Source organism: Meles meles, chromosome 20 (assembly GCF_922984935.1).
Source record: "Meles meles chromosome 20, mMelMel3.1 paternal haplotype, whole genome shotgun sequence".
In the NCBI taxonomy this organism is placed as follows: domain Eukaryota; kingdom Metazoa; phylum Chordata; class Mammalia; order Carnivora; family Mustelidae; genus Meles; species Meles meles.
The window spans coordinates 38,899,697-38,921,351 of NC_060085.1; the positions used below are offsets into that span (position 1 = coordinate 38,899,697).

At 42.2% G+C, this 21,655-nt stretch overlaps 1 protein-coding gene across 18 annotated transcripts in view; it reads right to left on the reverse strand.

The window, feature by feature from the left end:
- Positions 1 to 470: 470 nt before the first annotated feature.
- FOXP1 (forkhead box P1) overlaps positions 471 to 21,655 on the reverse strand; it is a 586,176-nt gene continuing 564,991 nt past the window's right edge. For 13 of the 18 annotated variants that reach the window (XM_045990390.1, XM_045990383.1, XM_045990384.1 and 10 more), the window contains 5 exons: positions 21,111 to 21,212; positions 17,363 to 17,484; positions 15,540 to 15,609; positions 10,730 to 10,899; positions 471 to 5,286 (listed from right to left, as the gene is read on the reverse strand). In XM_045990390.1, the coding sequence (XP_045846346.1) occupies positions 5,142 to 5,286; positions 10,730 to 10,899; positions 15,540 to 15,609; positions 17,363 to 17,484; positions 21,111 to 21,212 (609 nt within the window). In that variant the 3' untranslated portion in view covers positions 471 to 5,141. The remainder of the gene's footprint in view (positions 5,287 to 10,729; positions 10,900 to 15,539; positions 15,610 to 17,362; positions 17,485 to 21,110; positions 21,213 to 21,655) is intronic. The other 5 variants (XM_045990389.1, XM_045990394.1, XM_045990381.1 and 2 more) reach the window with 1 other exon arrangement.

Sequence of the window (21,655 nt, forward strand, 5' to 3'; positions counted from 1 at the left end):
CAAAAAGATTTCTTGATGAGAATATTATAGACGGTGCCTGTTTTTGACATTAGCATTTTATTTGGATGACTAATCTTGCAGATGTGAAATTTTAATGAATTATTCATGAAATTGCTTTCCTCTGAAATTTTAGTTTGCTCTTAATGCTAGTTATTAAACACTTTGTTTTTTGTTTTTTTTTTTCTGTATAAAATCTGATGAAGAGAAATAAGGGTGTGCTTCCTTGGGAGAAAAAGGTAGCCTCTATCTTTTCAGTGTTTTCCAGCTCCCTAAGTGGAGACCTAGCACTTTGAAATCCTGAGGATGAGAGCTTCAGCTCTCTGTGATGATGAAAGCTTTTAGTTAAGATTGATTTTAATTCTGTGTTGGAAGCAGCTGGTGAAACACGGAAGGCATATGCCTGACATACAAGATCAGCAGGTCAGAAGGGGGAAAGAAACTTAGGCTGTCGCGACTTTTTACTACCAGTGTGAACAACCAGCATGTTTATTGCATTTGAGAATGCCATCATGTCAGTAATGAGTACTGACTACACAACATTTTTTTTTTATTGTCTGTATCCACAGACACGGAATGATGGAATTACAGTTGATGTCAAGGAATGAGTTTCTTTTATGCCTTATCAAAACAAAACGAAACAAAAAATTCTCGTTCCTGGCAGCACATATCCACAAAGCACCGTGCGCACAATCCGGACCGGACCCTCTTCCTCGAGGCTTCTGGGCAGCAGAGATCGTGCGAACCAAACTGGGCCCATAAAATGCCTTTAGAATCGTTAAGTCTCATTCTCAGGATAAAAAAGCGAAACTGACATTCAAAAACATCCAAAATATCAAGAGGGGATCCCATGAACCAAGAGGTACCCCCCCCCCCAAATTCAAAATCCTTATGAGCGTGTTCTTTGTACCCTTGGAAACAGAGCTCAGCTGGAATGTGGAAAGGAGAGGAATTATTTTTTACTTTTTTTTTTTTCATGATAAAATAGCTAGTGATTTACATCCATCAGATTGTGGGTGCAGAATCCCAGGTCTTCTTGACTGGGTCTGACGGAATGCAGGGACTAGTGTCAGAGCTGTCCCAAGGTGGTGAGGCTGGTGGTCACTGGGCACGTACAGTAGCCTTGATGCTTCATCTCACGGCTGGTTCACTGCAGGCAGCGTCACTCTCTTACAAGGACAGACTCTAGGGACAAGGAGGATGGATTCTCATTCCTGACAGTGCATTTGCCTGATACAAGGGACTCTTTCCCTAATATACGCTTTTCTTGGAAAAAAGAAAAAAAAAAGTAACAAATTGTCTTTACATCTTGGCACCTTGTAAAGTTTTCCTTTTTTTTTTTTTTAATACAAAAAGTTCAATAGCTTTGACAACTCCCCATTATTAATCACTACTTCACTGATAAACTTTGAAAGTGTGACCCTGGCATTTCATCATGCAAAATATTTACTGCAGCAGGAGAAAACATTTTTTAAAACAGCATTTTTTTTTCTCTTTTCAAATGTATGAACTGGTTTAAGATAGCCAGGAAGGCAGTGGTAGGATAAACACAAGGGATAGGAATGTATCAAAAAACAGATTAACACACACGCGCACGTGTGCGCGCACACACACACACACACACACAAATCTGTACAAAATGCTCTGATCAATGAGAACAGAAAACAAAACAAAACAAAACAAAACCTGTCAACTATGTTACAATTTAAAAGCCAAAGGGGGAAAAAAAGGTTAGGGAATTTCTCCCTCCCACATGTCAGGAAATGTCATCCAATATTCTTAAAGCAAGGATAACTAAAGAAAATACATGTGCAGCATATTCTGCAATCCCATTACATACAGTAGTTTTTTTTCCAAAGCTATTTTTTTTTAGTATCATTAATATAAAGCAGTTGCACAAAAAGCAAAGGTGTTTTGACAAAACAGGTGTATGCATTTATTCCTTTTTAGGAACAATATCTAAAAAAAGAGCCGCCCTCCGCCCTCCCCCAAAAAAGACAAAGATTCACACAGACACGTTGGAATATATGTACAATGTAATCAACCCCATCCTAAAGAAGCGACTGGAACACCCCCCCAAGGGATACAGAATCAGAATTGTAAAAATCATAGTGAAGTTTGCTTGCTGTAAAGCCTGAGAATTTTTTTTTTTTTTTCAGTTGGTTCTTCTGCAGGGCTGTGAGACCCGCAAAGATATGTAAAATCTAATTTTTCTTTTTTTTTCTTTTTGCTACAGTCTTTAGACTAAGCATGCAAGACACACGACTAAGTGCAACTGAGTGAAATGTTTTTTTTTTAAATTTTCATCATTCCCTAAAGGTTTGAACTGAGGTATGCGTACTAACAGTTTCTCATGCTGTTATCTTTACTCATGTCTAGCTACACATGCTGAGAATGAACTAATCTACCAGATTTTTATCCTCTTTTGAATACCAAACTAACCAGCAACCACTCAGTTTAGAAGCACAGGGCCCCCTTCCCATGACCCTGTCTGGCTACTGCCTGCACATCATGAAGCTGCCTGGAAAAGTTGAAAAAAAAAAAAAAGAAAAAAAAGAAAAAAAAAGAAATCTTGAGTGACCACAGACTGCCCTTTATACAGAAAGCAGAGTGAAGCTTCAAAAGAAACTGGCAAAGAAGTTTTTGTACCAAGCTTATGCGTGGACGGGAGTGTTGCTTTCTTGCTTTCTTTTTTTTTTTTAAAGGAAAAATGCTGACCCAAAGCCTAATTAGAAAAAAAGAAGGAAAACATTAAAAAACAAAAACAAAACAAAAAAAACCCGGAAGATCAATGCCCAGCCAGAGCAAAAGTGATGCAGTGATGCCAGCATGGTCCTTAAAATCAAAGTGGCATCCGATCGTTCCGAAAAACAGACAAAAAAATGTATTCTAGAAATGGCACTATGTGATTGAGTTGCATTGTAGAAGCTTTTCTGTTTTCTTTCCATTGTGTCTTGACCATCTCCCTTACTGGTTACTCCCTAATTTGCAGTGGCATCCGTTCATGTTTCTGAGATGGGACTCCCTTCCCTCCCTCGCTCCTGTAATACTTGCAGCAGCCCTGGAACCTCTCATTCTGAGTTTTGGTCTCTGTTGAGGTACGGAACAAGAAAAAAAAAAAAAAAGTAACAACTTTGGTTCCATTACCTACTTGGTCTTCTAAATTTTTTCTATGATGAAGGAGCAGTTCTCTTTCTCAGGTTAGCAATAGCCTAGAACTCATTAATTGCCTCTAAATTCTTTCACCTCCTTTGATCAACAATAAGAGGATATTTGGCTTCATCAGATAAAGCATAAAACAGAGAACATAATTTACCTTTGTGTAATATCTTTGGTAATTTTAGAAAACAAAAAAAAAAAGGTACAAAGAATATAAATTAAGCTCCGAAAGGCTCTCAAAGTAAAACAAAACAAAAGCTACGGTCCTAGATAAATAAATGAGTGACAGGAAAGTGGGTGCAGAGTGGAGGCGTTGAGGGGTTCTAAGGACTGAGGTTGTACTGACTGAGGACTGTCATGTTCTGCGCGCCATGTATGTTTCTCCAAATGGCCAGGGGCGCCATGCACCCCTGACTCCTCGATGTCGTCTACAGTTAGTTTTGGATACTGGCTTGGTGTGATAATATTGCATAACAAACTGAACCGCAGTACCGAATTTGCACGTTTGAAATGAACACTTTCGCATTTGCTGAACTCAGTCCTCATTAACTTCCATAACAAATTCAATCTGAAATCTAATTTGCATTCAAACAGATTAATGCCACCAAGCAGGTCTGGACTGTTGGTTAAATTCAGCGCTGCCACCACTTTCAGTGGAGTTGCCCAGGGAAGCCAGCTTTTTTGGCCGTTTTGCAAACAAAGCAACCCAAGCAGGTTTCAGCCTCAGCGAGCCTGTGGCCCATGGCAACCTGGTCACCCAAGGGAGAGCCTTCCATGGCCACACCGTCTAGTACGAGATCTGCAGGGTGGGGGGCGGGGCAGGGGAGTGCTGCCTGGGTTTCCTTGAGCTGGGGAAATGCTGTGGCATTTATTAACTGCAATGGTAGCTGCAAAAAAAAAAAAAAAAAGACAACACCAAAAACCCAAAAAACCTGAAACCAAATCCGAAACAACCCCCTTCCCACCTCCAATACTGCTTCGTGGAATGAATCTGCATTGTTCCTAGGGTGTCTCTATTCTTCCTTTTTTTTTTTTTTTTCTGTCATTCATTCTCTTTCTGGCAGGACTTCACGTCTGTGTGAGAGGACCTTCATGTGTAGAGTGCAGCATTTGGGACCTTTTTTTGAAAAAGACCAAAACGGAATGTTTTCTGACTTTGGAGAAAACATGGTGATGTCTGAAGGAAACTGGAATGAGTGACAGAAAACTACGAACGAGAAATGACATTCAGCTTTTGTATAATAATAAAAACACCTATTTAACATTCATCACAAGGTACAGAAAACTTGAAGCCTCCAGGAGGCCGTGGGCCCAAATGGAGGCCTGAGGTCAGAACTTAAAATGGTATAGTAGAAGCAAAAAAAAAAAAAAAAAAGCAATACATTAAAAAGTTTGGGATAATTTTTAACCCCCTCCCCCCAATACACACACAAAGGCCTTCCCCATCCCAACTGGAAGCAAAACGAGAACAAAAATGAACCAAAAAAAAAAGAGGAGTAAAGGCAGTGATAATCAACATGCAGTACTGTGCAAATAGGTCGTCCATTGGAATCCTTAAATTCTGGGCAGAGGCTTGGTCTGCAGCTTAGGTGCACATGCTCAGTTGGGTGTCCTCGGTGTCCAACGTTGGCAGGACTGCAGTTCAAAGTCTGCTGCTAAAAGTGAATCAGTTTAGCAAATTTACAACACTGATGTTGACTGTTAAGAGAGGAAAATCCCAAGTACCAAACAAGTCCATCCAATGCACAGAGTACAAATTCCTTTTTTCAACAAAAAGTAGAAAAATCAAAAATACTCCCAAATGGGATTCTTGATGGCACTAAGAGTTAACACGTTTCAGCGTTGTCAAAATGTAGTGAAAATCCTCCAGGCTGTACAACAAATGGAGAACAATTTCACTGCTAACTTTTGACGTGTTTTTTTTTGTTTTGTTTTGTTTTGTTTCCCAATCTTCGTTCTTGGGGTTGGCCCCCGCCCAGAGACGTTCACTCCATGTCCTCATTTACTGGTTCATCTTCGTAATCTCTGTCGTGGTCAAAATCTGGACTGTGGTTGGCTGTTGTCACTAAGGACAGAGGCCCTTCAGCTTCCTCTGGATCGAGGGGTTCTTCTTTGACGTGCACGGGATGCCTGGAAGAAACGAAAACAGGTTCACTCGGAATCCCCTTCCAACCACGGTAAGTTGGGGGCTTTTGGGCAACAGAAGCCACGCTCAAGGACTGTACTGTGCCCCAGGACAGGCACTAGCCACGTGTGGCTCCTTAAATGAAAGCTAATTAAAACCGCCCGTAATTTAAAATGGGAGTTTCTCCGTTGCACTGGGGCAGGCCAGAGATGACGCATTTCCATCATGGCAGAAGGTTCCTTTGGGCAGTGCAGCTCTAGAATGATCTCTGGCCAGAAGCAGCCTCTCTTCCCCGGGGGGTATGCTTACACCACCCTGAGAGCACTCAAGTCACCCTGGGCTCTTGTTAAATAAAGAGCCACATGGGACCCCACAGGTCTGGGTGGGGCCCTTGACTCTGCCTCTCTAGCAAGCTCCCAGGCAATGCCGCTGGTCTGAGGAGGACCACACTTTGAGTACCAGATAACAGGCCCCGCAGTGGCATCCTGCGGAGAGGAATCCGAGTCTTCAAATCATTACTCGAAATAAGAATCTGTAACACAATGGTGGTTTGTGGGGACCACTGAGCACGGGAGGCTGGGCTAATCATGGCTTACTGTGTGTTCTGCTTTGCTAGTTAACATGCAGAACCTGTGAAAGAACTCTCCAGAGACCGACCCCAAGCGAGGTTCTATCATTAATCAACTTCAAGCAAACACAGCAAAGAGACACCATGATACATGCTTGAAACTCCAAATTAATGCATATTTTTACAAACTGTCAATAAGGCAAGAAAAGCCCTGCCAGGAAACACAAACGGAGAGGAAAAGGCTCGCCCAACACAACAATATGATAAGAAAGCAGAGCCCCGATCAGAATAATAACGCTGTCAGCTGTAAACAAGGCAAAACAAGAGGGCCGGCTGGTAGCCGCCACCAGGACGCCGCAGCCTGTGACGGGATCTGCCAACTTTCTCATTATGGCCCAGCGCAGGGTTCACCCGAAGGGGACTGCGGGGGATCCCGCGAAACCACTCCGATAACAATTGGGAAATGTTGTTCGTAAATCATATTTACAACCGATCCTTCGCAAATACAAATTACTTTCTGTGGCAAGCCTTTTGATATGGAAAAGAACCATTCAAGTTAAAATGGTCCCATCGCTGGGACCGGCTGCAGAAGGGAGGATTTTTTAATTGACATTATCAAGTATTAGTAATAAGAGGTGGTACAGGGATGGCTGATTTCCTAAATAATTGATGTATGCAAACCCCAAAGGCCACTTGAACCATTTAAAAACAAACAGGAGTGCTCTGGACTGCCCTTGACGATGTGAACCTTCAGAAAACCAACTGACTCTAAAATTAGCGCAGCGTACGGAGTGTCTAGGGGTAGATGTCAGGATAAATAGCTTTTCAAAAATGGTGCCCATCTTCCTAAAAACTAGTTGCATAAACAAAATGTCTCAAAGTTGTAGTCCAGCGCAGTTTCCTGGTTGTGCTCCATCCTTTTTCAGTTTTTTTCATGGCCCTACTTCTCTGTTTCTCTACAGGGACCAGACCCAGGACTGGCTACTTTGCAGAGCCCCAGGGAAATGTGAAGATGCGGTTCAAAGGTTGGTCGGGATTTTAATATGGAAACGGCAGAGCATGCAAACTTTTCACACCGTGCCTCTGGAGCCAGCCCTGGTAGGATCCCTGTATTTTGGGGGGAAGAATTAAGTGTACTGATGACTACACCTTAAAAAAAAAAAATCACCCATAATCCTAAATTAAGGTAGGTTTTTGGTGTTTGCCTATCCTCTCCTGGGTGGCATCATATTCTTAAATATCGTCTACCTAACAAATCTGATTATTTTGTCAGCTTTTGCAGCTGTAATTTTTATAGGTATACAAGATGCCTTCTGTGGCTGCTTCAGTCCCTTAATGCTGGGCATTTTGAGATTGTCTTTTTTCCCCCCTTCTTTGGCTCTTTGAATAATATAGCAACCACTTTTATCCATTAATCTTCCTATTTCTGTTGATTTACCTCCTCAGGATAAATTTCTAAGAAAGAAATTCTGGGAGCAAAGGCTAAAAACATCTTTATGGCTCTTAAGATTTATTATAGTATTAATTTCCAAAGGGGTAATATCAATTTAGATTCAACTTTCCCAGCCCCAAGCGTTATTTTTTAAAAAATACTTTGTTGCTTAGCAGGGATAAGGTAAGCTCCGGTTACCTTAAATTGTTCTTCCTGGATTACTGACAGCCATGAACACTTCCTTCAGTTTGAATTTCATGTTTTCACTATTGAGCAGTGCTACCTCATAAATTACCCCCCACCCTTCTCTGCTGATCACATCTGGCTAGAAGTGTACCTATGTGTTACTTAGCCCTGTACTGAAGTTCAAATGTGGTTTCCCTGATCAACATTTTCCTACTTTCACTTCTTTAAACAATCAGAATTATTAATCTTTTCCGGTTTATAAACCCACATTTGATGACCTAGGATGATATAAGGCTATCATGGGCGGTAGGGGGTTGGGAGGATGGAACAGCAATGGAATATTCTTAATGAAGTTCTTGCTTTATAATTTTTCCACTCTGACAAGGCAGCGCTTTGGTAGGCGCAAACAAAAACAAACCAGATACGATGCTCACGGTAGAGAAGATTCTGTGTTCCCTGCAAAGCTGCAGCTAATGTTGAGTGAGATTACTTACCGTCCCCAAGACCTAGGTTAGGACCCTATCACGCATGCTGGCTCACCCCAGTGCCTAATGCAGAGTGGGTCCCCAACCAATGCTAACTGACGAGATCTGTGGGACAACCTGACAACACAACCGAGTTAGACATTAAGGCTTCTTAAAACTCCAGAGAAATGAAACCCAGCTTCACGACATTTCTTGATACCAGCAGATCCCCCCGAGTGTGGCAAATGCAGTCACACAGGCCTGCGGTGCTCCAGAGGATAAAAGAGAATGGATTTGCACGCAAGATACATTTCAGGTAAGATGCAAACTATTTAAGATGCGATGTTTCACATACACTCATGTGTCTCCTGGAAATCAGAACCCCCCAACGTGCCACCTTGCACGTCGCCCCCTGCCCCCCTGGCCCCCCCCCCCGAAATGGTTCTCAATGAATAACTGTGCAGAACCACACATCTCCCTCCTTACATCTGAGTAATTCCTTTGTCTAGCCACTCTGGGAACACGAGAGTTTTTAGCTAGAGCTGACTGGTGTTTAGAGGCATTGTGTTCAGAGGGTGTGTGCCCGGCGTGCAGTATTTTGCTTTCTAGCTCCGTTAGCTCCCATCAGGATAAAAGTCTAATGCCCCAAAGCCATAATTACGTGGCTACTTTCTAGGGTTTCCGAAGAGAAACAGAATGTGGTAGTGTCGGAGCGGCACAGGAAAGGGTAAGAACGAGCAGCTCCGTTTCAACGTTAGATAGTAGCTGGGCTGCCGCACTGACAAGGTCCTTTAAGCCGTGCCATAAAGTTTACGGCTTGATTTATTCCGATAGACTAGAACAGTTAAGAAACAATTTGCATCATAGCAGGGTAATGCATATCGCACAAGAAGGGAGACTATGTCATTAGAGAATTCACTTAATGGAGATACGGGGTCAAGAAGAGTAAGTCTGTGGCACTGAGCAGGCGCGGGGACTCTGCCGTTGACAGGTAATTATATTTAGCAAACAGTGTAAAGCGGGGAGATCTGAACAACAGTGTGCCTTCTGACATCTTTACGGAGGGTTTCCTTAACACAACCAAAACCAACCCAAACAAAACATAGCCGAGACCTTCCTTTCGTTAACATTTATGCTGACTGCTTGCGAAACCTGCTTTCTGGTAAGGCTGGGGTTAATGCGAAGTTGTTAAACAAATTAACTTTGTAGTGGCTTTATCCTGTACAGCAAAATCAGCGTCATTCTTAACTCTTGCCTGAGGTTTTTTTTAATCCAAGTATCTTTCTCTTTTCAGGACTGTTTTGCACTAAATAGTAGGAACAGATATCAGCTAACCCTTGGAGTTCGTAAAGAGGACGAGAAATAGTCTCTCTTCCATTCGTTAACTTCAAGAAAGACTTGCTTTAACGAGCGTTTCTTGAAGTAGCTTATAGATACCAATTTATATTTGCTCTGAACTTCCTTAATATCTGAGTAAACACTCCTGTCATGACAGTGATTTAAAAATGAACACGCGGGGGTGACTCCAGGCAAGTCAGAAACACCAGACTGCTTTAGAAAAGATGATATACGGTGGTATCAGTGTCAAAGAGAAACACGTACTTAAAATGCTGTGTAGTAAATGCTAAGAGACTGTTCACATAAATTAAAAATGATTATTTCCATCTTTTAAGATCCTTTTCAAAACACTTTGGGCATGAAATTCAAATGCTAAGGAACCACATTTCAGATTCCTTCCAACCCCACCCATTATCCTGGCCGAGAGCAATTTCTTTTCCTTGTCCTTGAATGATGCCTAGTCATTCTGGTCCTCGCGGCCACAGGTCGCGGTTTCCATTCCTATCACTTAAAGGCTCTGAGAATAAGGTGTTGGCCAGGCAAATCAGAAGGAGCGTGTGGACAAGGGGCCTGTGGTAGGAGCTGCCAGGGTTGCGAACACGGGACTGGTTTCTTCGTTTCAAGTGGGCAACACTTCCTCGAAGGGAGAGATTGTCCCTCTAGAGCATCCCCCACAAATCCGATCATTTGGGAAAATGTGGCTTCTTTTCTCTTTTAAACTTTCCCTGGCAGGGAAGGAGCTGTCCCGGTCACGGCTCTCCCGCCGTCAGCACCCACTCCCCACGGCGGCGGGGGGCGTCACGGCCTCTCCTATGCTTGGCCCTGTCCTCCTGCCATTCACATTCAGCAGGGACAACCATCGCCCTCACTTCATTCACTTATATGGTGCTCATTATACTGCCGTCTGCTGCTATAATGCTCCTATTAATTTCCCTTTTGATATTTTAAGAGCAATCTATAAATCACGCCGCCTTTCATTTGTGCCATCATGAACGCCTGGGCAGAACACTTCAGCGCTGTATTTGTGCTTCAGACTATCAGACAACCAAATAAACAAGTGTTCCTTTCCCCCTGCTAGGTTCGCCGTGCCTGCAAGTCGAACACACTGACAGAGATGTATACCGATTTCAGGAGGAAAAGGTAATGTGGCTTCAATAATGGCTTGAGATGCCAAGCAGAGGGGGGAAAAAAAAAAAAAAAGCAAATGAGTCACCCGTTTTATTGCTGTGTGCACTTGTAGGGCCGCATGAAGCCGATTGCTTTTATGGGAAAGTTAGTAAATGGTCCTTTTATGTGCTAACTGAGCTAAACACTTCCAGAAGCACCAACTTTCACCCAGGTTCTAGGAAAGCAGAAATTACAGAAAAGGTATCCAAAGCAGCTCGAGAAGGGCTTGTGTGCACATCGAACCGGGAGCCTGGGACCTGAACGCAGAGACCTTCCGGGTGGACAGTACTCACACGGCTTGCAGAGGGGATCTGCCTGGACTGCTGTCGCTCTCGTTGCTGTTGGTATGTTCCATTGCCCCGTTCAGCTCTTCCCGTATTGCGCTGGCTAAGTTGCCCAGAGTGGGATTTCCCATGGAAGCGGTAGTGTATAGAGGTATACTATTCTCAGCCATCGAAGCCTGCTAGCAACCAAGAGAAAATAGATGAGGACACAGAGTAAGCACAGACAGGGAAGCCATTCATCACGGCTGTAGTCAACGATCTTCCGTTTAGGTTCATAGTAGGGCTGGCCAATAGAAGTCGCTAATAGGGAGAGGAGTTTGCTTTCAAAGGCAGACTTGTGACCCATGTCCCATGCTCGGTTTCCAAGAGCTAGCTGGGACCAAAGGGGTGGTGGGGAGGGAGGACTCAATTTAGCTCTGCTGGGTAGAGTCACGTGATTTAGACAGGGCTATCGAAAATGAGCTTTCTGTCTGATGCCTTCTTTCAAGATGGACTGAATATTTCCAGATCACAGGGAAATATAATGGCATTTTCATTTCTTTATCTACTTTGATGACTCCAGTATTGGATATTAAAGATTTGATCCAATTATTCTGGCCTCAGAGCTCAAACTTATGAGAACTTCCATAAACATTTACCTCTTAGATCCTATAGAAAAGAAGAGATTATAGAATTGGAGTCCATTTTTCTCTCTCTCCTTCATTTTGGTTTTAATGATTTCTGAATCTGTTTAGTGTAGTCTGTGTGGTGTTACCCCACAGTTATCTCAATCTTTCAGGCTCAGACCGGTCAACCTGGAATTTTAGGACTGATGGAAAAAAATAACTGTCACTCTATATGAGTGTCAGCCCCAAAGTATGGAAACGGAAAAAAACAGGAAATCCTGAAGTCGGTGGTGGGATACTGTTTGCTTCCCCTCCTCCTGGGTTTGAATAAAATGACCACCCAGTCTCGAATGCAGACAGTCGTTAAGTACAACCCTGAGCTAGTTTCATTTGGGTAGTGATTATAACCCAGAAACCTTTCATGCGAAAGAGGACAGACTTTTAAAAACTGGCAGTGTAGTTAGATCAAGATTTATCAAAACTGTCCTCTTCCAGACTACAGTATGCCTGGTTTTCCATCCTAATGAGGAGGAAGTACAGTCACAAGACAATCTGGCATGGTGACTTCCATGGGCCAGTCATACAAGAGTCCAAAGTATTCTAGAAATCCTGGCTCTAGAGAGGAAGAGCCAACAGTGAAGACAGAACGGTGCAAAGCTGGGCTGCAGGGAATGTGCCCATTCTGAGAGCTGCAGCCTCGCTCATTGTACAGATCCCAAAGCCAGATATGCCTTCTTAGATGCAAGACCCCGTGATGGGTCTTCACTTAACACACCATTGGCCAATGGACTATTTCAAAGCCAGGCTCCATGCAAGTCCACAGCTTTCCCTTCCCTCCACTTCTGGATTTACATAACTGCCTGCTTTTTAAAAAGTGGGGAAAAAAATCCTGTTTTTATTTCCAAATGTGGTGAACTCATTTTGACGAACAGCAAATCTGAACATTCCCTCTTTCTCCTACAGTTTGTTAAATAATTTGCATCAAGTACTTTTTTCAACAGATCTCTTATAATTGCAATAAAGCATTTTCCTTTTTTTGGGCAGAGCAAAAAGCAAGAACGGTTGCCAGATTATTTTTTAATCCCCCCCTCCCCCCAAACTGCAGCTGGATAAGCATCTTAACAGCCTTCATTTGAGACAACTCAGTGGTCCTTCCTCTCCCAGTCATGAAAGTTCTGCTCTAACACTCAACATTTCACCATGACACAGTCAGAACGGGGCCTAAGTGGGGCCATCTATACAGCACGGTAATTTTTTTTTAGCAGCTTCTCCAGTCAACAATGGAGGGGTAATGACAAAACTGAAGTGTTTGTAAGAAGGCATTCTTTGGTATAACATGGTCACCCTTACAGACAGAGCAGCTTTCTTAAGATGACATGTTCTCCTTGGCTCTCGAAGTGTTGTAGGTGAAGGTCATTAAAACATGGGCTGAGGCCCAATAGCCACGATAGTGAAAGGCATGCACTTCTACTGATCCCTCGGTGGTGAGATCAGAAAGATATCAATGGAGAGAACCAGCCTTGTCCCTTTAAGAAAATGACCAAGTGGGGGCGCCTGGGTGGCTCAGTGGGTTAAGCCGCTGCCTTCGGCTCAGGTCATGATCTCAGGGTCCTGGGATCGAGTCCCACATCGGGCTCTCTGCTCGGCGGGGAGCCTGCTTCCCTCTCTCTCTTTCTGCCTGCCTCTCTGCCTACTTGTGATCTCCTGTCTCTCGCTGTCAAATAAATAAATAAAAATTAAAAAAAAAATCTTTAAAAAAAAAAAAAAAAAAAAAGAAAATGACCAAGTGGAAGGACAGTATCTGCTGGGCCAAAGAGCCTCCTGCACGTTCTTTGCTGAGTGAGGGGTCAAAGCAACCCACCCAACGCTAGAAACAGTAACAAAGTCGTTCTTTTGTGTAGTTGATGTCTACAGAGGAGCAGCTGGGGTATGATGTTTATAACGGACTTAATTATATAAATGGTCCTGTGTACAGTGTGTGGTTTCCTCTCAAACTGGCACTTTTTTTTTTTTTTGCACAACAATTAAAAAAAAAAAAAAACCAAAAAAACAAAAACCGAAACCTAAAACTGAGGTGCCTCAGTAATGGTGCAGAAGTCCGTAAGTTCCACCATGCTAAGATCCTCAGGGGAAAGGCAGTCTATAAATAAGAAGCTTTATGGTTACCCTTAGTTACTTCACTTTTTCAGAGCATAATGCAATCTGTCTCACGTCCAATGTTTTATTTCTGTAGTGGATTCTGCTGTCCTATTTTATATATTGTATATCATGCATTATGTTGCTCTAGTAATCTTTTTAAGATGTTGTTCCACTATTATTTTTACTTGTCTTGAGAAATGGAAATGGGCAATAATGGGAAGGAAAGCCTGCTGGTAGAATCCTGATTTAATTTGCACAGCAGAAAGTTACATGAGACTGTCTCCTGCCCGTGGATCCAAACTCCTCGACAAGAGGAAGAAGATCCATATCCCCCGTCATGAATTTGTATCGGTTTATTCACCTCACCTCATTACGCACATAAAGTGTTCTTGGAAAGCTACGGGATCGTTTTGGGCTCCCCCTGAAAATGAGAAAGGGGAGGGAGGATGCCAGAAACAAATGTTTTTGAGAAGAAGCACGAACAGTTTTGTCATGATAAGGCATACTAATTTAAATTAGTCACATAGTTAAGAGAATCCAGAGGATCACTGCTTTTTTTCTTGCCTTTCTGCCTCATGAATGTAAAATGTGCTTGTAATTTTAATACTCTTCCAGATAGAGCAGCTTTAAATTCACACTTCACAAGACTCCAGGGAAAATAAGTTACTAATGAATGGTATTTACAGTGGCAGCATCTAAGCGTGCTCTCATTTGCTTTTCTAAAGTTACTGTGTAAACTACAAGTAATTAACAGAAACTCAGAAAGTAGTTCCTCCTATTAAAGTTGGTACCAGCTAAAAATAAATAAATATAATGACTGAAAAGCTCAGTTCCGTGCATATGCCTCAGCACGGAAACTGTGTTAAAGGTGTATCATCTATTGTTGGGAGCCGTGAGGCTGCGCGGAAATGGGAAACTGACTGTACAGGGTACAGGGCAGGCGCTTGATAAATATTTGTTCTAGGAGTAGTGAGAACCACGCGCCCGTCCTGATCTCCCACCTCTTCACACGCTCTGTTCCCATAATGTCAAGTGTCTTCACTATTTTTCATTCTCTTCCCTGACCCCTTCAGGAGCCTTTTTAAGACAACCTTGTTTCTGTGTAAATGTTTCTGTTTGCGTCTTAGTGCCCTTTGGAGGGGCACAAGGCGTTGAACTAAGTATGGCCGATACAGCCCTCAGCAAGAACTCCAGCTGTGAAGGTCCGGGATGGCCTTGGAGTACATATACGCCCCATCTATGTACAGAGTATGTCTTTTTCAAGGTAGCAAAATTCCTTTGGCCTGTCTTCTAGATCATTCTAGGTAGGGCAAGCGCAAACTGGACCACTGAGAAATGGGATGACTAAAGGGCTCGGCTGCCTGGGGAACTCGCATCTGGGTGGCAAACTCCCTCCTGCTCGAACCAGTGTCTTCATCCCCTTGTAATGCTGGTTATGTAACGAGTGCTTGGTTCGTCAGTGGGAAACAAACATTCCGTACGCCTCTTATGCAATCCTGAGCAATCTGCTGGAAACCTAAAGAGTGTTCTTCAACACCTCTCTGGTTTAAACAAAAACAGTTTACTTTTACCAAGTGAACCAAACCTGGATCTCTCCTGGCTCCCCCTCGCCTCCCCCCCCCACACACGGAGCACCGGACTGAAGATGCTAAAACAGACTTTAGAGGAAGTAAAAAGCCCTGCTTTCTCTTTAAACCCGTGAACAATAGAAGGTCATGTGATACAGTGGCCTATCATCCAGCACATTAATAGCTGTGCTAGAGTAATTACACTTGTGGTATTTTTGCCTCAAGTGAAATTCTGAAATAAGAGGATGGAAATTATGATACTGCTGATAAATATTAATAAGTGAACTTTTAATTTTTTTGCCACAATATTCAAAATGCTAAGCATCCCGCTAATGCTGAAGCAGCCCGATGTGTTTGCCTCCAGGGAGTACGATGCTTTGTGCACTTAAGAAAAAAGTTTAACGGAATTAAAATTTAATATCTAATTAGAGCGAGGCTAATATATTTTGAAATGAGTGGGGGAGACATGTGCCTCCGCTGCATGTTCGGGACGACCATTAATCTTACCTGTAAAGCTGCATTGAGGGGCGTGCAATAGGCGTGGCTGGTCTGCATGTTTTTAATAAGGGAAGGGTTACTGCATAAGAGAAAGATAAAAACTCAAAGTTAAAAGCCATCAGCCCCGGAGTTCCCAGCTAAGTTTTATCTTAAAGCTTGCTGGTATCCCTTCCCAATCAGAAATCCACCCGCCCACCCCCCAACCCCCGTTAACAAAACCAAAGGAAATTTAGGTTTTCTGCACAGCCCCTGGCTTTATGGGGCTGGTCTGTGCGAACACCCCTGGGGGAGGACTTTGCTCTTCAAGGAAACTGGGTGTAAAATCCAGGCTTCATTCAGAACCAGCCCTGGGCACTCCTTCCACTGCTACATTTTTTTTCCCCCTTCATAAAATCTTGACCTCTCTGCAAATTTTTAGTAGCTGCCATGAGTCCAATAGGAAGGCAGAATCTCTGGTGGGGGTGGAGTGGGGTGGCTAGGAGTGAGCTGATAACAGGGGTTCCTGGGAGTTAGCTAGAGAATCATCTCCATGATATTAACTCCAGAGTCACCGTGGGAGGTAAAGGAAGGAGGCTCTTAAACAAGACCCCTTCCCCCCCCCCGCAAATCACATTTAGTGCTAAAAGGAGATGGGGAGAAGGGAGTGACAGGGAAGGGTAGTTCCCAAGTAAGGTGGGGAGGTTGGGCTGAGATCTTTCTCGCACAGCCAAATCCGGGACGCTGTAAGAATACTGGATGCTGTGTCCACGAGCTAATGCAAGGAAGACAAGACAGCATTTGGGAAAAGTCGGGGGACGGAGAGGCTTCCAGGAGGAAGTCACCCAGATTGATCCCTGACTGGCCCTCAAAGGAAGTCTGTGTGCTGTTACGGATTTCTCTCTCATCATTCATTTCCCCTCACTTGTGTTATTATAATAACTGAGTGGGCAAATACCAAGACATGTACCCCGTTAAATACACATGTTAAGTCTCCATTAAAAGCTGCCTTTTTTCCTTGGAGGAATGACTTCCAAGCCAAGGTATTTACTCTTAAAGGGTCCCCGTAAGCTGCTGAATCAAAATACAACCAATATGTGCATTAAAGACGTCAAAAAAGCATTATTCAAGGCACTGGCGTTCCAAAGAGAAACGAGAGAAGTACATGTACGAATCACACAATTTAGCTCCATTGCAGAAAGCCGTGGCACCGCTACTTGGTGAAATGCAGAACTACATGGGATGAGTCAACCATGCAAAGCCAAAGCAACAGCAGAAAAAACAAAACAAAAGCAAGTAAAGGCTCTTACTGTGTGACAAGCTCGTCAAAGTTTTCATCGGGGCAGTATTTGCGAGGACGGCCTCGTTGAATATGGCGGCCACGTTTAAACTCTTCATCATCAACTGTCCAAAAGGACCCAAACTCATCCTCTACTCTGATAAAGCACTTATGCAGTGAGAGGTTGGTGCGAATGGCACCCTGGGATAGGAGCAGCAGCAAAGGAGATGGAGTGGCAACAAAAGGAGACGGGGTTGGGGGGGCAGAACAGACATCCAATACAGGGAACAGGAAAAAGAAAATAAAATGCAATAAGCATAAGCAAATGGTTTGTGAGGGTTAATATGCATTGCCACCTAAAAGCTACTAGCGTGGGATGCAACAAAGACCGGCAAGCAGGGCAGGGGACTGGTGGGTATACAAAACAGGAGGGATGAAATGCTTTTTTGCTTCCCTTAACTGAGACAACGTGAAACCGGTTCGTCGGTCTAACACCGTCTAGCAGCCAAAAGCCTCTACTTGACACTTGTTAGCACAATCCAAGCTAGGCTAAGAAGTTCAAACATGGTGGACGTACCCACTGATCTTTTGTGGCCTTCGTTTTTGGAATTCTACTTCATCCACTGTCCATACTGCCCCTTTAACGTTTTCTACTCGCACAAAACACTTGTGAAGACTAAGATTATGACGCACTGCATTCTGCAGCAAGTATAAAAGAGAGAACATTTACATTTTCTATAAGAAAAGACTCCAAAAACAGCAGTACATTCAGCCTCCCAGTCCACATTTGTCAAAGCATTCCCAAGAGCTGTAGCTAACCACCCCCGTGGATGACCTTCTTGAGGTTAAGGATGCCTTTTCCAAATGTAAAAATTAAAAAAAACAAAAACCAAAAAACACAAAAGTATCAATTAGTTATACTCTGGCATTTTCATCGACTCTCTGGTAGGAGCTAACTAGAAGAAATGGTTAATAGAAGCCCCCAATAGGGTTCACAGCAAAAATCTGAAAATCGTGTTAAAATGACTTCAAAATAAACACGTAGAGCATAAAACTGTCCCCTTTAAGCCCACTTATCTCCCATAGAAAAAGGGTATTTTAAAAAATCATGCAAGATGGTAATATTGTTAAACACATTTTGTTCTTATTATTTTTTCAAAAGTTTTGGCTTTAACACCTTCTACAGGTTTTGTCAGATTTATCTAAATCGGGTTTTACCACTGAAAGCATCACCTCCTGAGGCCGACAGGATGAGGGAATGAAACGATCCCCAGGACATCAGTATCCATCATCAAGCTATGTCTTACCTTCCCGAATATATAAAACCTTGGCCCTTACTATGGGCAATTACCTTAACTAACAAAAAAATGCCAAAGAAACTCTTGAGTAGAACTCTCAATAGCAAAAAAGAGGATAGTCCTGCAGCTCACGGTTCCTAAAGACATGTTTCTGTCCCTGGTCCCCATGTCTCTTTCTTATGTCATTTCCAAGATCATTCTTAAATGGAGACTCTTGATAGCCACAGCCCACCGAAGGTGGGTAAAGAAAAGCTTTTAACATCTCCTCTTTGCTTTGATTTTCAGGAAAATCCACAACCCATGCTGGGGCCCAGAACAAACATGGCCTCATCTCTTTAGCCTCCTTGGTTGAACTTAACTGATCTAGACTCCAAATTAGACATGAGCACATTACAAAAAGACCCATGCCATTGACTCAAGACTTTCTTCTTACAGGGCATAAGCAGGTGACTGCTGGGGCAGGAGGAGTGGATGCAGACATCCCATCTCCCATGCCGTGTAGCGTACCCTCCACTCCACTCCATTCCAGTGATGCTGCCATCACTCAAGCGTGCCACACGGCACCCCCTTGGGCTGCCTGCAGGTATTTCTGTTCTCAAGATGCTGAGCCCTGTTTCCACTTTTACGTAATCACCACTGGTGACTCTGACGGAGGAGTCAGACGAGATAGTGCTGGTCTTTTTCGATATGGGATATTCAGAAGATAATGAGACACGTTTTATGACTTAGCCAAGTTATCAACCACTCGCAAGGAGAATCCACAGGATAAATTCTCAGAGTTTTTGAGCAATGTCAGCATAACTGGGGTAGGCTGAAAACGTCCCAGTGACCGTGAAAGGACACCCCTGATTCAAACAGGTTGGAGAGGTTTGCATGAAAACAAAAGAAAAAAATCTTTGAAAACATTTGCCGTGTTGTATTTATACTTGGTAGGACAAATGTCTTCACGTGTAAGGTGGTACTCTGCTCTTTGAATAAGCATTTTCTTTTTCATGCGGTACCGACACAGAGTATATATAGGGATGCAAACGGTCTCCTCTTACCTCCTAGGACAATACTAAGGGGGTTAAAACAAAGAAGTCCAAACTGTCTTTTAAAAAAATACAGACAGATCATGTATATGTATGGAAGACATAATGGGGAAAGATATCAACATTTCCCCTCCACCCTATCACTCTCTAATATTTGAGAATAAGCATCGTCGAAACATTTAGAACTGCAGATCTACGGAAACCGTGTCTGCCAGAAGGACTGCTATAGATCTGTCTGAAGAACAGAGCCATGTGAGTAAAGATAGAAAGTCAAACTGAAGTTTTATTTTCCAAGACTGTACATCTAAGCAAAAGCATCCAGAAAACAAGAGTTGCCCAAAAATGTGAGTAAGCCCTTTTTAGCCGTAACTTAAACTGGGCACTTCACCTTTTGTTTAGGATGACAATACCAATAAGGACACGGTAAGAAAATTATACGTAGTTGAGTCATTTGGTACTTGATCTAGGATTGTTTATATTGATGGCACTTTTTCCTGCAGTTTGCAAAAATGAAAAAGTTAAAGCTGTAGATCTGAGCTTAAATATCATATTCACAGCCAGTAATTATTTTTAAATTTGATCACTTGCTATTTATAAAAGGCAATTTGAAGAAAATGTCTGCTTCATGCTTATACTTCCTACATTTTGAAAAGCATTCATAGCTAAAGATACTTTGCATTTTATCTCCTAAGGGAGGCTGAGGAAAAGCGGGTAAGGTTTTGAACATAGGTTCCCTTCAGCACCCATGTGTCTTAATGGAAATAAAAAAGGATACTTTGAGCCATAAAAGATATTCATGGCTGTGTGAGGTTGATAAATTAATTCTATGGTTATATTCATTTTCTTTTAAAATGCTAATTTCATAAGAACATAAAAGAGGCAATGTGTTTTCTGTTTTTGTTTTTCTCTTATCTAAAATTTAAAAAGAAGCAAAGAAAATTTCCATTGCATCGTATAATAAATCCCTATCATATTTATAATAATGGCATGTAAAAATACCCTAAGATATTTGCATTTTACATGTTGTGGAATTTGGGGATTTTAAGAATTCTAGGTAGTAAAAAGGCAAAAAAAAAAAAAAAAAATCCAAAACCAGATTGAACCTGCCCTCTTCTATAGCAGTAATATTCAAACCAAGAAATTAAAAGCAGTAAAATCCAAAAATTTGTGAGGACTTCATTTAATACAATGGAAGAAATACTAAAGGGATCTACGAACCCATTGCTGAACTGGAAATGAGGGAGGTCACGTAACCCTCAAGCCTTGTTAGGGCATCCCATGCGGAGCTGAGGGATTTGGTCCATTTTATAGCAAACGGCATTACAGTGAAGTTGGATCATTTCCTTTTCCAGATTCTCTATGAATCTCTGGCGGATAGTGTGATATAAAAAAAACAAAAGCAACCCCCCTCAAAAAAAAAAAACAAAACAAAACAAAAACTAAAACCAAAAACTTAATAATATATTGTGTTCCCCTGTGATAATTTCCACATACAGAGCTAGTCATGAGACCATACCGCTTTCTTTACTAATTATGGTAAGGAGCATTTTTTTTTCCTTTTTTTAAATCCAACCAGTGAAGGTTATGTCAAGTTTGTCTGATCATTTCTCCTGGTTAAGAAAATGTTAGCTGTGCACCTCAGCAAATACCGTTGGTGGCTAATGACGGACCACCATGGGATTTGTGTAACTAAGAGGACAACCTCAGCATCGGGGCAACAGTGTCATCCGTTCCTTTTCCCTCCATATTCCAACCAGACAGAAATGACTTTATTGGCTGGTCCAGCCAAAATCTGATGCCAGTGTAATGGCAGTCTTCTAGCCCCGTGTTCTAACCCCAACAGCACTCTTTTCTCAATAAAATACTCCCATAAGCTTGACTCTTTGAGTGTATCGAAATAGTACGCCTGTAACTTACAACACCTGCATTTTATCAACAACAAACTCTTTTATAAATGGCAAGACCTGAGCCTAAACAGGCCCGGGAGGAAGCTTACCTTCCACGTGGCAGCATTGCGTCGAAAGTAAGCAAACATTCGTGTGAACCAGTTATAGATTTCATTTAGTGTTAGCTGCTTTTCTGGAGATTCGAGAATGGCCTGTGAAGCAAAAGTAACAAAAAGAAGATAATTTATGACCAAATCAGCAGAATCGTCATTATACAGTTTCTTGAAAATATAAAATAACCATGATTCAGAGCTAAAGCCCAAGAAAGGTTTCACGAAATGATCTAAGATTAATGGTTGTATTTAACAGTTCAATAGCAAAATTCAAAACGGAATTATCTAATTGTTTGGAGTTTTTATTTCTCTTTCCGTACAGAAATATTAATTTATTAGTCATTCATAAAGCAGAATCAAAGAGAAATGCAAAACATTTCACTAGCTGATTAAAGCTCAGTAATTATTTAGAGCTCAGATTAATTCTAGGGATCAGAGATTACTGTAGCTTGTGATAATTGACTTGCCATCTTTAAACAGGCTCATTTTCACTGTTGTGTGAAATGAATTTCCTAATAATCACATCGTATTGTAATACTTAA